Genomic DNA, 17,333 nt, shown 5'->3' with positions numbered 1-17,333 from the left:
ATACTACTCCAGGTCAGGTCCATTGTTTTCATTTCCTCCTCTACAGTTTGACGCCAGGTGGTTTTGGGTCTCCCTCTTTTCCTTTTCCCTTCCTGTGTCCAGTGCAGGGCTGTTCTTGGGATGCTGTCTGGTTCTCTTCACAGTACATTCATCCTCGCATCTGTCGACAGCCCTGGAAGTCCATCACGCCCAGTAGTGTTGATTCCTTCAGTTGCTGTTTCCGTAACATATTTGTTTTAGGGAACAGGGTTGTTAGCCCTGTGTTCAACCTCCAACCTGGAGGACCAGTGGATCGCTCTTCGTCTCGCCTCTACCCTTCGACCTGTCCAGCATGGGAGACCCTAACAGGAGACGAATCTCCCGCTGGCATAGCTCTAGGGGTCACTGAGACACACAAGCTCCCCGACCACGACAAGGTTGCAATCCAACGGGAAGCATTTGCACCAATCCCACATTAATCCTATTTTTATTCCCACATTCCCATCGTGCTCCCAGATTCAACCACTCACCTACTCACTAAGGGTAATCTACAGTGCTCAGTACCAACCCGCACATCTTTGAGATAGGTTAGTTTAGAGATACAGGACGGAAACAGGCCCTTCGGATTACCAACCCCGGCCTGACAGGCAATCCCCCAATTCTAGCAATCTTACACCCTAGAGATAATTTACAATTTTACAGAAGCCAATTAAACTACAAACCTGTACGTCTTTGGAATATGGGAGGAAGCCGGAGCACCCGGAGAAATCCCACATGGTCACAGGGAGATCGTACAAACTGTGTACAGACTAGCACCCAAGGTCAGGATGGAACCCGGGTCTCGGGCGCTATGAGGCAGCAACTATCCCACTGCGCCAAGGTGTTACCCAGTGTTGAAGGAAACTGGAGGATCAGGATGTTGAACGAAATTGGAGGAAACCCACACAGTCACAGGGAGAACAAGCAAATTCCACACACAGCTCCAGAGGTCAGGATTGAACCTGAGGCTCTAAGGTTGTGAGCCAGCGGCTGTACCGCTCTGCCACCCTTTAAACAAGAAAGAGCAACTTGCAACAGAGAGCATGTCTGGTGAAAAAGGAGTCCCTCTGCATGGATTTCCACAAGGGGAAAGAAAAGTTGGATTTTCTCCCATTCTACCCCTGATCTCCTCCATAGCAGTTCTCAGTGTCCTAAATATTGTGGAGTGCCTGTCATTATTAACCTGTGACGTGCAACTTGGGCCACTTCACCAGTTTTACACCATCCCTCTCTAGGACAGGTAGCAGTTACTGTGAAATCATTAAAGTCAAATGACCCTATCCACTGTAATTTTACTGTGATTTTAAAATTTATAGTTTTAATTAAATTACTTTTCTTCAGCCTAAGCACGGAACACCCAAGTATTTAACCTTCTGATATGGCACCTGACATAAAGAACCTCTAGGTTATTGGCTACATTTAATTAACCTTTGCATAAAAATGCAGCTGGTGATGGAACTTAAAAAGTACACTGAATTAATTTTATCACCTTGTCCGAGAGACTTACTGTGTCGCGTTCCACTGCAAATTGAATATTGTGTAATTGCATTTGATTTTCATAGGGCTCAAATTAATTTTTGAGAGGAAGGCTGTCCCAATAACCTTCCCTTCCTCGTGGTCCACAGATACTGGATGCCTCCTGATCTCTGTGTGAGGTGATCACATATGAATCACAACATTGAATAAGGTGTGTAGGAAGGAACTGCAGATGCTGGTTTAAACCAAAGATAGACACAAAATGCTGGAGTAACTCAGCAGGTCAGGCAGCATATCTGGGTGACGTTTCAGGTCGAGACCCTTCTTCAGACAGTCAGGGGAGAGGAGGTACAGAGATAAGGAAATGTACAGTGTGAAAATGAGACAAAGGGGATGGAGATCAAGGGAAATGTAGAATAGATCATTGTTAGCTAGGAGAAGGTAATAAGGTGTTGCAAGCACTACAAATACTGGCATCTGATGCACTCTGAACAATATCTATTCAGAGGTGGTAACCTGACACACTTTTACGAATATTGGTGGAAGTAGATACGTCATCATTTTTTTTATTGTTAAGGTTATCCCAACATTATGAGTTAACTGAGTTAGAATCTTTGAAGCTGACTTGAATCATTTTAAATTTATATTTCCAAGCACTGCTATTTGTAAATTCTATCTATTTTTGGTATGGAAATGCTTTCAGAATGTACTGGCTACAGTGTGGATCCACAAAATAAGTGTAGTTGTCCTGTGATTTTGGAACAAGCATGGTTGATTTATAGTCCTAGAGCCACACAGCATGTAAAACAGGCTCTTCAGCCCAACTCGTCCGTGCTGTCCAAGGCGTCTAACTGAGCTAATTGCATTTGCCTGCATTCCACCTGTATCCCTTTGAACTCTCTATCATGCAGTTTTACCTAAGAGGCATGGCCAGATTTGTACAGCAAGCGTGGGTTAGGTGAGTCTTAACCTAATATAAATGGTTTTGGAATGTTACTCACCTCCACAAATTCTCAAGCCTTTGCGATGTTTTGGCAGTTCCCATCAGTTTGTGCTGGAATTTGGGCTAAAAACTGGTGTAAATTATTCTAAGCCTCAACCTCTCCAGGAAAGTACTGGTGCAGGCAGTAAATAGGGTTGGACAGGAGTCAGAGTCAGTTGGGATATCCTGTCATTGAACAGTTTTGTGCTGCGGTAAGGACAGTGAAATAGTTGTGGCTGACAGTGGTGGAATTTGCTGATCTACTGATTAATTCAGAAACTGTGTTTGTCAGCTATAAGATCAGCCACGGTTGTAGCTGTGAGGAGGAAACTTTCCAGATATCGGTTGCAACAGTTTGTGTAAGTCACACACAACACCTCTCAGGAATGGGGAATAAACAAAGGTTTTTGCCAGCAACAAACTACATCACGCATAAGAATAAGGAGAAAATATGGTAATGCCTTATGAGGACTGCAATCACACCTTAGCTGGAGAGGTAGTCAGACTTGTACATGCACTGATTGTTTATCAAGTCTTATATCATTAGCATTCTGCACAATTTTGCATACATTAATGTGACTCGTGAATGTTTGTGTGTGATAGCAAAATATGAAACATCTGGCCTCAATCAACAAACCCACCCTTTTGTTTAATTAAAGCAGTGAAAATTCAATTTACTCCTTTCCATGTGATAAACTTCAATGAGTAAATGCCCCCACTTCACTTTCAGTTATGAAAATGTTCACATTTTCTGGCAAGTTTGCATAGATTAGTTTAGTTTAGAGATGCAGCATGGAAACAGGCCCATTGGCCCACAGAGTCTGCGCCATGCAGCAATCCCCGTTCACTCGCACTTTCTTACACACTAGGGAAAATTTACAATATTTACCAAAGCCAATTAACCTACAAACCTGTACGCCTTTGGCGTGTGGGAGGAAACTGGTCATGGGGAGAATGTACATACTCCACACAGACAGCACCTGTAGTCAGGATCGAACCCAGGTCTCTGGCGCTATAAGGCAGCCACTCTACCGCTGCGCCACTCTGCTGCTTCTTGATGAAAAAAAGGGCGGTATTAAATCACAAGGAAAAAATAAAGTCCATGAGTCACAGTGGCCAATGATATAAATACTCTGGAGTTAACAGCTGAACTTACCATTCTGAGTAGATCTGCAGGTGAACTGTGGCTCCATTCTTTTGAAGAATAATTCATTTTAATAATGAAAAAATTATTGTATATGGTGGAATGCATCCTTGACTAGGATTGTGACATATTTGTTTAATTTACAGTATATTTGATATTTAAGAATATTTGTTTTGCTTTGTGCTATGATGGTTGGTTTGTTGGTATTGTTTTGTAATGTACATATTTTTCTTGTAAATAATTGATTAAAATTAATTTTGGTTAAAAAAAACACAGTCCCAGAGACCCAGGTTTGATCCTGATCTTGGGTGCTGTCTGTGTGGAGATGGCAAATTCTCTGGGTGTTCCCATTTCCTCCAATATTCCTCAGTGGGTTGGTGCAGTAGTTTCCAAAGTGCATCTTTAAATTAAACTAAGCATCAATGCTCAGGCTGCATCGTTCAAATGAAACACATTCATGTAACATCTTTTGTGGCTACAGTATATCTCAAAGGCAATCATCCGGGTTACATAAATTCGCCCAAACGGAATTCACAAATTACTATGCAACGATTTATTACAGAATAAAATTAACTCTTGTGGAATTTATGTGGAAATAAACATAACTTCAATCAAAACATTAAATTATTTGTTTGTCAATGCACGATTCTCGACACATGCGCAGTTGATGGGGCCCTTACGTCATGGAAAATCACGATACAGACTATTTTCTAATCCACAGCCCCGTTTGCAGTGAGAGTCACCTGCATTTGACGTTCTGCTCACTCACTAATTTTGTGCCTGAGACATCATCAAAAAAACTAATTGACCGCAGCCTCTGTACTTGTCTGTACTTGTACCTCTACACGTCGTGTTTCGCTGTCTGTTTTGCGGTTCAGTGATAAATGCCAACAGTGCCAATGCTAAATCCGAATCTTGAAATCCAACCTGGTCTTTCAGTAGAGATTGTTAAAGCAAAATCTGTCAGAAGACCTTAAGCACTAACAGAAGACCTTAAATTATACAAAAATACAACGAAATTATTATGAACTCTGTAGCTTGCTTTTTAAAAAGAAAATGGAGAAATTCATTTGAGTAATGGTTTTGGGAAGAGATTTCTGGGAATTCAGTGAACCGCCTCCATGCTTGGATTTTACTTTAGTCTGGTATTGAAAATGAAATATTTAACACAAAATAGGACAGGGGATCAAGTTACGGAGGTGTAATTTGGGGGTTGTTTGGAAAGGCATCACTTGCATTTGCTGTGATTTCCAAATGGCAGTTGTCGCCAAGTGCCGAAAGCACCATTGGCAGCAGTTAACTTTTCATGCTTGCTGCACTGTAAAAGAGGGCTCTAGTCATAATCTGGTGAACTAATTACTGCTTGTTGCATTGTTTGCAGGAAATCGCCACTATATGACAACTGTTTCCTCCACGCCCCAGATGGACAACCTCTCTGCACCTGCGACAAGAAGAAGGCTCAGTGGTACATAGACAAGGGCATTGGGGGTATGTGGAACAGGGAAAGAGGAAAATGTTTATTTTCTGAGAAAGTTAATTATGCTGTCACTGTCTAGAGCAATGAGGCAGAGAAGAAACATAAAAATGGTAATAGGATTACGTACCAAATCACTTAGTCAATAGCTCCCTGCAAATCTATCGTAAAATCGATTGAGATTCCAACTACAAATTTTTCCCTGATATTTTCACAGATGACATATTTTGATATCTTTACTTTAAGATCTAATTCATACCACACCTCGTTAAATCACATCTTAGTTATAATTTGTATATTTCTCAGTGAAACACAGATCGTACAAGATACTTCTACACACCTGCTCTTACTATCTTCCTTCTTGATCTTCAATTCCTTTTTAAAAATCTGCTTTAATATCTCCCACACTCGCTCTGCCTGGTTTAACCATTTGACTTATTTCCTCCTACTTCTACCTTTAATTCCTATTCCCCATTCCTCGTCTCCTGCACATCTCACCCTTTCCTTGCTTCTCACTTCCTTTTATCACTTCCTTTCTTATGACATTCTCCTGCCTCCTTTTCCATCTGTGTTCTCTCATCTGTCCTTTTCCCCTGTTGTCCTGTTATCTTCCCCCTTCCTCTTTCATTACCTTTCCTTTCTTCCCCATTTATTTACTTTTACCTAAGAACTCAATATTATTATTAGGAATGTTAGTACATGCATATCCACGGAATTAGTTAAAATTCTCTAATTTTTTTATGACTAAAATGACTGGAGTGGTTATTGATAAATTGCTGCTAATCATCAGAAAGCCCTTCTTTTTGAATCTGAGTAACCATCTGTTATTCATTCAGAGCTTACCAGCACAGAGCCTTTTATTGTGAAGTTGAAGTTTGAGCCTTCAGGAAGACCGGAGTCTCAGCAAGACTATTACCTGATAACCAAGGAGAATCTGTGTGTCGTATGCGGCAAAAGAGAGTCTTACATCAGGTATAACCTTGTGAGAGGATAAATATTGTTGTTGTCTGGAATATTAATCAGTAGATGTCATTTCAAATCCCACCAAATGGTTTGTCGAACTGAATGCAGTTAAGTAACTACAACTGCAGCATTAACTCATTTCAATAATGTTGGTCATAAAGACTGCCAGTTGTAAAAACTGGTTAAGTTATGTCCTTTAGGAAAGCAACAGTAATCTGACTCTTAACTGTCTATGAAATGTTTTATAAGCCATTCAGTTGAATTAAACAAAAACAATAAGCATGCAGTAAGAGCAAGATTGGAAAGACCACCTGATCCCGGCATTAGGTTTGGTCACAGCAAAGGCAGATCTAACCCAACAGTGCGGTGGTTGTGCTGTTGTCTCACTGTCCCAGCGACCGGGTTTGATCCTGACCTGTGCAGAGTTTAAACATTCTCCCAGTCACTACGTGAATGCTGTAATTTCCTTTCACATTCGAAAACGTGCTAGTAGATCAAATGATTGTTGTTGATCAGCCCTAGAGTAGGGAAGTGGCAACATTATCAAAGGGGATGTGATGGGCCATGAGAAACAACAGGGGAACAATGAGGGGGAGAATAGAACCAATGGGTTTACTCTGCAGGAAGTTGGCATGGATCAGGTAGGCTCTGCAGACTCCGTTTTTTGTAATCAGTTAGTAGTTCTGGCTATCACCTTGGAAAATGTGTGAATTAGAAGACCTGCCCCATCAATATTAGTTTAAACAATAGTTAGAGATTGCTATAATCAGCCATTGTGGCAGACCTTGACACCACCCTTGGCTTTGTCAAGTCAAGTCCAGAGAGTTTATTGTCATGTGTCCCAGATAGGACAATTAAATTCTTGCTTGCTGCAGCACAACACTCCTGGATGTTGCAGATTTCAGGCTCCTGTACCTTCTACCTGATGGCAGCGGAGAGATGAATGTGTGGCCAGGATGGTGTGGGTCCTTGATGATGCTGGCAGCCTTTTTGAGGCAGCGCCCATTGGCTGCCCATTGACAGGGCAAAATCATCAGCATTGGCAACACTATGTCAGAGAGTTTGATATTCATCACCAAGATTGGTATAATGACACACTAGTGACTGAACTGGATGAGTTGTGAAGAATATATCTGTCATAATTGGTTTGTGACAGAGAGGGAGTGAATCAATACAAGAGAGGCTTTTCGTAGATTCAGCCTCCTGAAAGATGTTCTGACATTGGCCTCAAAGACTATCACAGGGTTGTCAGGGGCTGAGGGAGCTCGTGTTGGTATGTCATTATTCTCCCCTTCAAAATGTGAACAGAAAACGAGCTGATCTGGAAGTGATGCACTATCGTCACCTTGTAGCCAGTAAATAATAATTGAAATCGGAGTACGCATCCGTAAATTCCTGGGGGTGCAACCAGTCAGAATCCATCTTCACCTAGAGAGAGCCTGATGGATATATAAAAATTAGGAATAAAGTTCATACTTAAAGCAGCAACATGTGACGGAAATGACCCCAAAGATCTGTGTGGGAACAGAATATTTCATTAGTGAAAGCCACTTGTCAAGTTTGCTAACAACATGAATGTAGCTGCTCTATAAATGGTAAATATTAAAGCATTCAATTATAAAAATATTAATATATCAAGAAAATAGGCAGTATGAAGGCAAATTGATTTAAATGTGAGGTAATCGATGAAGAGCTTAAAAATAATAGAATAGTTTCGAAACACGAAAGGCTATCAGGTTTGACAGTCTAAAGAGATCTAATGGTCCATGCATACAGAATCATTAAAATGTTGTGAGAAAATACCAAAAATGAAGGCCCATGTGATGTAGGACTTTATATCTGGAGGACAAGCGTATAGCAAACCCAGAGTCAAGAAGGCTAGTTTGAAGGACGCGAGGATGAAGATCCGAGAAAGAGGCATTGCTATACTTGGAGGCAATGTAAATCATTAAGCAGTGGGTTAATAAGTGTATGAATCACCTGCTTAAAAGTAATCTTGGTTACTTACAGCAGTTATCTTGGCCTTATTAATTCAGGAGTTTGTCATCTGCTGCAACTTATAGCCTCACTTTATAAAGTTCAGATTTAGATTAAATAAGTGGTTTGTCTTCCTTTAGGAAGAATGTTGTGCCCCATGAATACCGCAAGCACTTTCCAGTTCAGATGAAAGACCACAATTCCCATGACGTTCTCCTCCTGTGCACTGCCTGCCACGCTGCTTCAAACTGTTACGACAACATCCTAAAGCAGCAACTGGCCCAGGACTTCAACGCGCCTATCGGTTGCGAAGAGAGCGTCCGGTTACTGGAGGACCCAGCCCGCAGGCAGGTGCGATCCGGAGCCCGGGCCTTGCTGCATGCCGACAGCCTTCCTGACTCTCGGAGAGATGAACTGCAATATACCCTAAAGGCCTTCTTTAATGTGGAGACATTGACTGATGAGTTGCTTGAGGAAGGAGCAGCACTAGAAACCAGGTGTGGTAATTCTTGATTCTGATGCCGTTACAAAGATAAGCATTCATGTTATGCCTCTAACATGGTAACAATGTAGATTCATAGAGTGATGCAGCGTGGAAACAGGCCCTTCGGCCCAACTTGCCCACACCGGCCAAAATGTCCCAGCCACATTAGTCCCACCTACCAGTGCTTGGTACATATCCCTCCAAACCTGTCATATCCATGTACCTGTCTAACTGATTCTTAAATGTTGGGATAGTCCCTGCTTCAACTACCTCCTCTGGCAGCTTGTTCCATACACCCACCACCCTCTGTGTGAAAATGTTACCTCTCAAAATACTTTATAAGGATCAGTAATAAACAAAACAGCCACATAAAGAACTAGGATTTTTGATCATAAACTAGGTTTCAACAATTGTTTTTAAAGTGTGAATTGAAGGAAAGAGTTGGGAGAAGAATGGGTAGAAAATGTAAGTGTTGGGCCCATCTACACGAAGAAGTTGCCATGAGGAAACATGGAAAGTGGAGATTTACAAGACGTCTTAGATGGAGGAAAGCAGAATTCCCAGAGTTTTTTTAGAGCAGGAGCAGATTGTGGAGTTAGGACAGAGTGAAGCCATGAGGCCAATGGTAAATATTTTAAAATTGAGGCATTGCTGTTCTCAGCAGAACAGAGCATTGATGGAGAGGGTGAAAATTCAGATTAAAATCTACAACCACAGAGCCTTGCCTGGTGGGGCATGATGATTCTAGCAGTGGTCATAAGGAGCAAGCCATTTGGCTTGGATTGTGATGAAGTGTTGCTAAACCCATGTCTGTACATTGCAGTCCTGCTCTCATTTTTCTCTTGAAATCACTACCATCCTAATGAGAAAAGTTGATAGTATATATCTCCTTTTTACATTGGAAGAATAAACCTCAAATTTAGAAATAAAAAAATATCATGTATCTTTAACGTCCCAAAGTGATGTTGGTAATTTTTTAATTAATTGAAACGACCTACAATTTGCAACACAAAATCACATGTACCGTCAAATGGACGTGTGGTGGTGTTTATGTCCATTCTACCTTATTTAATTTTTTCAGTGTAGGCTTGTTTCCTTTTTTCCTCCTCGTATCTTTATCCAGTATCCACATTTCTATATCTTGCTCAAAAGATGGACAGAAAAGTCTCTACAGATCTCCTAATCCTTCATTGTGCTCCTCTGCCCTTCCCACAGGATATTCAACGAGAACCATATCCCCCACGGTCTGAAGGTGACACAGTCCTGTGCAATTGGCGGGCTCCGAGCCTTGATGTCTTTGGAGAAACGCTGGCGACAGCACTTCCTGGACTACATGCAGCCCCAGCACCTTCCACCCTTGTGGTCTGTGGACCACAATCACAAAAAGCTCCTCAGCAAGTATGGAGAAGATTTAACGGTTGAGCTGACGTGAAATGAGTTATATGCCATCAATCTCAATTTTAGTATCTTTTTACAAAAACTCCTCAAGATTATGAGCAGTGAGATATATGAGAATTCATGTATCAATCAGCTTGTAAGGTACCGGAAAGAACATACGTTTTTGAAAACTTTTCAAGGACATGCTAGTACTAAAACATTTAAACGGCACCATGAAGCATTTAGATTTAAGAGGCTTGCTATGAAAATATAACACCCGTTTAATACTTCATGTCAAATTAAGATTTCTAACAAAAACTAAATAGGATTCTTTTTTTTAATAAAATGTTTGCATGGGAAAAACAGAGTCTTTTGCTTGGAAGAGACACCAATTTGCAATGTTTGGACTATGTGAGGAGTGATTTCTGTTGTTATCGTGCTGGGTTAATTCTGTGGGCTTGTCCTACTTAGTTTTGGATATTATTGATGCTAGCCATTAACCTGGGCAAAACTCAACAGAATGTGGATGGGCATCTCAGATTCTGCAGTGTCCCATATTCACAGCCAGTTTGCAACTTCAGCTCTTTGGTGTGTCATCTGTGCCAAAATATATGAGTAAAAATAGTTTGGTTATACAGTATGTCACAAACTGAAAACTTCAGTGCAACAATGTCCTTTCCATTTTGCTTAGCATTGTGTTGCTGTAGAGTAAGGTATCTTCAGGAAAGCTATCTTGTCAGTTGTCCACCTGTCCTGCCCAGCACATCTTGGATCAACACTGACTAGGGTTGGTGCATGTACATCGGTTCTCCATCTCTGTCGCAAACTCATGACACACTGAAAGCATCACACTAGAGCCTTCAATAACTAAATGCAGCTGCTTTATAATACCAAACAAAATCATGCCTGGATGTTTTTGCAAACTCCTATCAACCATCAGCAGATGTACCATATGAACAAATGTTGTGTGAGACATTAAAGAACATAATTTTCATAATCTTGTTCTCTCCTTACTTCGAATATCACAACTGGAAAATAACAACAATAATGTGTGCTCCTTTAGGAGCTTTACCATCCTGGGAGGTCAACAAATCAGGCACGTGCCGTTAGGATAGGCAAGGTAGGCAGTGCCTACCCTGAATAAAATTATAAAATGGAAATTATTAAATATAAATAGCAAAGGCATGGGAGAATTATGCTTACCTAAGAGATCGATCTCTTAGGTAGGCATAATTCTCCAGTGCCTTTCATCCACCGTACATTTAAAAAGCAGAAGTATGTGCTACTCACGTGCCGTCGACGCTGCTTCAAGCCATCAGTGGCAACAGTCTATAAAGACAGCTGAAATTCTGCCTTTGCACCCTGGACTGCATGCATGTGCTGCGCAGCGCAAGTATCTTGGCGGGTTTTTCAAAGATGGATAGTGATTATCTTAAGAGTTTCTCTAAGCAATCTTATGAGGAAAAGACCAAAATAATTAAAAATGGCAGGCCAACGCCGGAACTTAAAGAACTTCAACATCGCAAAGGAACAAAAATAATTAGAACATTTAAAACAGCTTGGTACAACAGGAAAGAGGGCTATGTGGTTGCATTTCAACAAATAGAATGTGGTAAGTAAATTTCTTTGAGCTATATGTTTTTAAATACTTTAGAAGACAAATTACTTTATAAAAGTCGACTGACAAATTACTTTATAAAAGTCAAAAGAACAATCTGCGCATGCGCGGTTTTCAAGATTTTTTTAAAAGCCGACTGACCAAAGATACTGACTGCCTACCCTGACTAATTACTCACGGCACGTGCCTGCAACAAATATTAACGTCAAGCCACATGAAATATGTGGATTGATGACCACGGTCTAAAGAAGGTTTGAAGGAGCATCCTGAAGGGAAAATAAAAGATTTTGGAATGGCGTTTCAGACCTCTCCACTTAGAAATCCCAGGTTATAGGTAAAGTAATGGCTGTTGTGAATCCTCTTGGAGGAGGTTACCACAGAGCTAGAGAGGGACAAAACCCTGGAGACACTTGGAAAAACCTAGCCCTCTATATTTAGTGGAAACTGTTGAGCAAATTACTTAATGCAAGACACAAGCTATTCTGCATCAGGCCAACAATTACTCTGACTGTTTACTACTGATTGTGAAGGTTGGAAGTTAAATCCTATTATGGTTACAAAGCAGAACTTAAGATGACGCTCCAGTCTAGACGGAAGAGAATACTGGGCTCTCAGGAGAACTGTCTTTGAATGAAATGTTTAATCAGACTTCATATGTCCTCTTGGTTGGCCTCAAAAACAAAACATGGAACTCTTTCGAAGAAGGAAATTTACCAGTAGCCTACCAGTTTTCTGGCTAAAATATATATTTCAACCAATGCTATTAACATAGAAATACATTATTTGAACATAATCTCATAATTTTGAGCTTCTTGTACACAAATTGGCTATTTGCAGTCTAACGATTAGAGTACGTAATTGACTGTAAAACACTTTGGAATATGCTGAGATTGTGAAAGACTGTATTTCAGGTATTTATTTGTTTGTATAGTTAAGGAATCAACAGCATTTTGTTTATTCCACTGGCTCTTCTTGGTAGCTTACTTCCCCATGGAATCACTTTGCTTGCCATTCTGATAACTAATCTCAAAATGCCTTAGATTAGCTTTTGATAAACATAAGGTTTCTTGTGCTGGAATTAACTTGTAAATATATACTGTGTATGTGTGCAAGTACTTCTCCCATGGGAAACAAACCCTGTCAGGTAATGCTATTAACAGTTGTGCTTATCCACAGAGTCAGGCTCTTTTTTGGAATACAGCCAAGGCTGAAATCTTTTGGGGAAAAAAGACACAAAATCTATAATTTTGGAAGCTGTATGAAGTTTTGATTCGTTCACTGTTATCTTACAACAGAGTAGACAAGCCATTTAATATAAGCCTCCCCATGAGAACGTTAGCTTTATTGTCAGTTTTGAGAAGGTCAAAATGCCAATTCTTTCATTGCAGATAACCCTGAATTATGCATTATATTTTCATTATCACTTAGAAGGCTGTACGTAAAACCTATTTTCACCCGGCCAAACCTGATTCTGTTATTTACAGCTCCACAGGCTTCATAAACCTAACTGTGCATTTTGATGGAGCACCTTCTGTTTTGTTTAAAATAGATTAAATTGTGAATTTATCAAATTTGTGCCGTTTCCAAAGTTAATAATCCCTCAAATGAGCTGTGTTTGGTTATTTAATTGAACATAGGTCATTGACAGAGGGAAGAATGTTTAATCAAAGGCATTGTCCATGCCAAGAATCATGGAAATTTATGGCACGAACCAAAGCCATGACAAGGCTGGTTATAAAAAGAACTATTCAAACTAATCCCACTTTCTAGCCTCCTCGGGCCATGTTGTACCAGTCAGGATCCTTCCCACATAGCACCTGTAGATGTTTGTTAGTGTATTCGATGATGTGACAACTCTCTGTAAACTTTTTAAAAGAAAGAAGCGACCTGTCTTTTTAATTAATGCATATATGTCTACCTGTGTTGCCACCTTTATGGAACTATACTTGCACCCCTGGATTTCTGTTCTAGAATGTTCCCAGGTCCTTGTCATTTACTGTATATGTCATGCAACAATATGATTTCCCAAAATACATTTATTCTCAATTGTCTGTTGAAATCTATCTTCCATTTGTTTGCTCACTTTCCCAATAGATCTAGATCTTTTTGTAATCTAAGACAGCATTCTGCGCTCTGCACCACACCACACCACCATTTTTGTTGTTGGCATCCATATACTCCCTATCATGCACCCAACATTCCTATCCAAGTTCCCAATATAGCTGCTAAACAACAATGCACGCCAATGGTCATGATCTTCCAAAGTGCAAAACAACCCTCTACTACCACCCACTGTCTCCTTCCAATAAGGCAATTTTGTTTTCAATTTGCTAGCTCACCTTCAATTCCATGCGATCTTATCTTCTGAACCTTGACAAAACTTTGCATGTAGACAATGCCTAGTGCCCAGCCCTCGACAATTCGCTTGGTCACCTCTTACAAAATCTCAATGTAATTTGTGCCATGATTTCCAACAAAATCAAACATTTACTTAGGTCCATTGTAAATATTCCTCTTTGTTAAAATGAATCGAATGTTAATCTTCGTGCATGGGTTCAGCAGACAAATTCCCCGCTGTAATAGATGGAGGTGCCCTTTCAGATCATGTGCTAAACCCTGATCTGAAACATAGTGTATCTGTCTACCTGTACGGGTGAATGCATGGATTTCCCGAAGAAGAGAAGGCACTTTATCCCAATATGTTAGCTAGCCTTTATTCTACAACCAACATGAGCAAGCCAACAAAACTGGTTATCAACTGTGTAGGAATAATCTGCAGATGCTGGTTTATACCTAAGATAGACACACAAAGCTGGAGTAACTCAGTGGGGCCAGGCAGCATCCCTGAAGAAAAGGAATAGGCGAAGTTTCAGGTTGAGACACTTCAGTCTGAAGAAGGGTCTCCACCCGTAAAGTCATCTATTCCTTTTTCTTCAGACATGCTGCCTATCCACTGAGTTCAGCATTTTGTGTTTAGTGGTTAGCAACTGACTGCTTTCTTTCTGAATCAATCATCCTCTCTCGTACTAAGTACACTTCAGAAAATATTGGTTATGGACAATTCTATGGATATGAAAAACATCAGATTGTACTTTGCTACTCTAAACATGTGCAACTGAAGCTAAAATATCTGCATCTGAGTGTTTTTGCTCAAAAGAGGCACTTTCCACTATCAGCCATGGAACAAGGCGGAGCAGACATATTTCCACCATCACTGTGATTACTATTGATCTTTTAGTAAACAAAAAGGGCAGCTTTAAAGAGGAGTTTGCTTATCGCTGGGAGCAGCTACTGACCTGACTTCAACCCGACTAACTTGTTAACGTGTCTGCTATGGGCACTTATTAATTCTGCTCCAGTTGCTGGGCTTGTATTACTAATGAAGAGCGGGGAGATACTGGGCTTTGAGAGAAGTTAAGGCTAGATTAAATTCACAATTGTACAGGATATCAATAAGATAAAAGCGAACTGTTTCTTCAACAGGAGGGTTGGTACTCTCAGGGCACAGATTTAGGATCATAAGTGAAAGGTGTACAAAGGGATTCTGTGTTACAATCTGGAGTGAAGAACCTTTTAAGGTGGTGGGAGAAACTTCATTATTAACTTTCAAAAGGTGGTTGGATTCATTACTTAAAATAATTGTAGGTCTAAGATAAAGAAAAGGTGGAACTAATTATTCCACTCTATCAGAGATGGGCCAAATGAATTATTATATGATATGCACTATTTCAAAGGTTTCCAATAGCATACACTGCCCTCCATAATGTTTGCAACAAAGACCCATCATTTATTTATTTGCCTCTGTACTCCACGATTTGAGATTTGAAATAGAAAAAATCACATGTGATTAAAGTGCACATTATCAGATTTTATTGAATGATATTTTTTATACATTTTGGTTTCACCATGTATAAACACTGCTGTAATTTCTACATGGTGAAACCAAAATGTATAAAAATGGCCTTTATAAGAATCTGACAATGCAGTTTCACCACATGTGATTTTTTTTTCTATTACAAATCTCAAATTGTGGTACAGAGGCAAATAAATACATGATGGGTCTTTGTTCAACTTCGATCGCCGGAGCCGTATGGAGTTGTGCGGAGGAAACTTTTGAGGAAAGACATCGCGCGGGGCACTGAAAAACTGACCGTGTTTAAAAGTTCCGTGTGGCAACGGCCTGCCGGCCCGCAGCCGCCTCAACGGCGTGTCACTCACGCGACCTCCGTGTGGCTCCCGCTTCTGGTTTGGTTGCGCTTGCCGCATGCCGTACGGCTCAAGCGACCACGTTAGATCGTGCTTGCTGCATGCAGGCGCATGCTGGTGGGACCGGCCCTTTAAGTCGCGCTTGCCGCCTGGAGGTCGCATGCCCGTGGGACAGGCCCTTTATGAAGGGCAGTATAGTTGTACAACTTAAAATAATTTTAGGCCAATTTATGCAAGCAGTTTATTTGGGTAAAGTTGTAGTCACTATTGGCTGTTTTTTTTAATAGCCTTTAACAAGACAAGTCACAATTTTAAAGCTACAAAGCAAATATCCTTTATTGAAGACAGATAGTCTGAAGAAGGATCTCGACCCAAAACGTCACCCATTCCTTCTCTCCAGAGATGCTGCCTGTCCCGCTGAGTTACTCCAGCATTTTTTGTCCACCTTCAATCAGATAACAGCCTTGGCTGGTATAACAATGTATCAAAAAATATAGCACATGCTGCAAATAGTTCTAAAAGGTATGTTTACTCAATATTACAATATCACTTTCCCTTTAAAGGAAAGAAACATAAGCATTTATGGTAACAATTATCGGTGTAATAATTATTATCTATGAATGAACTATTTACATATGTGTAAACATACATTTAGCTAATTATTTAACAATTGATACATATTCAGTTGTTTAGATTTAACTAAACATATCACAAATGCAAACTCAACACTATAATCTGTCAGAAGAAGGGTCTGGACCCGAAATTTCACCTATTATTTTTCTCCAGAGATGCTGGCTGATCCGCTGAGTTACTCCAGCTTCTTCTGTCTATGTTCGGTTTAAACCAGCATCTGCAGTCCCTTCCTACACTATAAACTGAAGATCTGTATAGAATCTATTGTTAGTACAGGTCCTTCCCATCTTTTACAAACATTTAACCTGTGTTCAACCCTGTAGATACAAATGAGCATTTGTGAGAGCGACGGTATGGTTTTCCCAGTTGCAAGAGGGTTACAGGCATCTTCTGCCACGTGGAAACTTGCTTTACATAGAAACATAGAAACATAGAAATTAGGTGCAGGAGTAGGCCATTCGGCCCTTCGAGCCTGCACCGCCATTCAATATGATCATGGCTGATCATCCAACTCAGTATCCCGTACCTGCCTTCTCTCCATACCCCCTGATCCCCTTAGCCCCTAGGCCACAAGGGCCACATCTAACTCCCTCTTAAATATAGCCAATGAACTGGCCTCAACTACCCTCTGTGGCAGAGAGTTCCAGAGATTCACCACTCTCTGCGTGAAAAAAGTTCTTCTCATCTCGGTTTTAAAGGATTTCCCCTTTATCCTTAAGCTGTGACCCCTTGTCCTGGACTTCCCTAACATCGGGAACAATCTTCCTGCATCTAGCCTGTCCAACCCCTTAAGAATTTTGTACGTTTCTATAAGATCCCCTCTCAATCTTCTAAATTCTAGAGAGTATAAACCAAGTCTATCCAGTCTTTCTTCATAAGACAGTCCTGACATCCCAGGAACCGTCTCTGCACTCCCTCTATGGCAATAATGTCCTTCCTCAGATTTGGAGACCAAAACTGTACGCAATACTCCAGGTGTGG

The 17,333-nt window shown here is 40.6% G+C and overlaps 1 protein-coding gene across 3 annotated transcripts in view; it reads left to right on the top strand.

The window, feature by feature from the left end:
• exd2 (exonuclease 3'-5' domain containing 2) overlaps positions 1-11,054 on the top strand; it is a 44,093-nt gene extending 33,039 nt beyond the window's left edge. For all 3 annotated transcript variants that reach the window (XM_055640858.1, XM_055640859.1, XM_055640856.1), the window contains 4 exons: positions 5,002-5,108; positions 5,931-6,066; positions 8,175-8,531; positions 9,734-11,054. In XM_055640858.1, coding sequence (XP_055496833.1) covers positions 5,002-5,108; positions 5,931-6,066; positions 8,175-8,531; positions 9,734-9,950 — 817 coding nt within the window. In that variant the 3' untranslated portion in view covers positions 9,951-11,054. The remainder of the gene's footprint in view (positions 1-5,001; positions 5,109-5,930; positions 6,067-8,174; positions 8,532-9,733) is intronic.
• The last annotated feature ends 6,279 nt before the right edge of the window (positions 11,055-17,333 follow it).

This window comes from Leucoraja erinacea, chromosome 9 (assembly GCF_028641065.1).
Source record: "Leucoraja erinacea ecotype New England chromosome 9, Leri_hhj_1, whole genome shotgun sequence".
NCBI lineage: Eukaryota > Metazoa > Chordata > Chondrichthyes > Rajiformes > Rajidae > Leucoraja > Leucoraja erinaceus.
The sequence above is the reverse complement of the archived record's forward strand: the minus strand, read 5'-3'. Positions and strand labels throughout refer to the sequence as shown.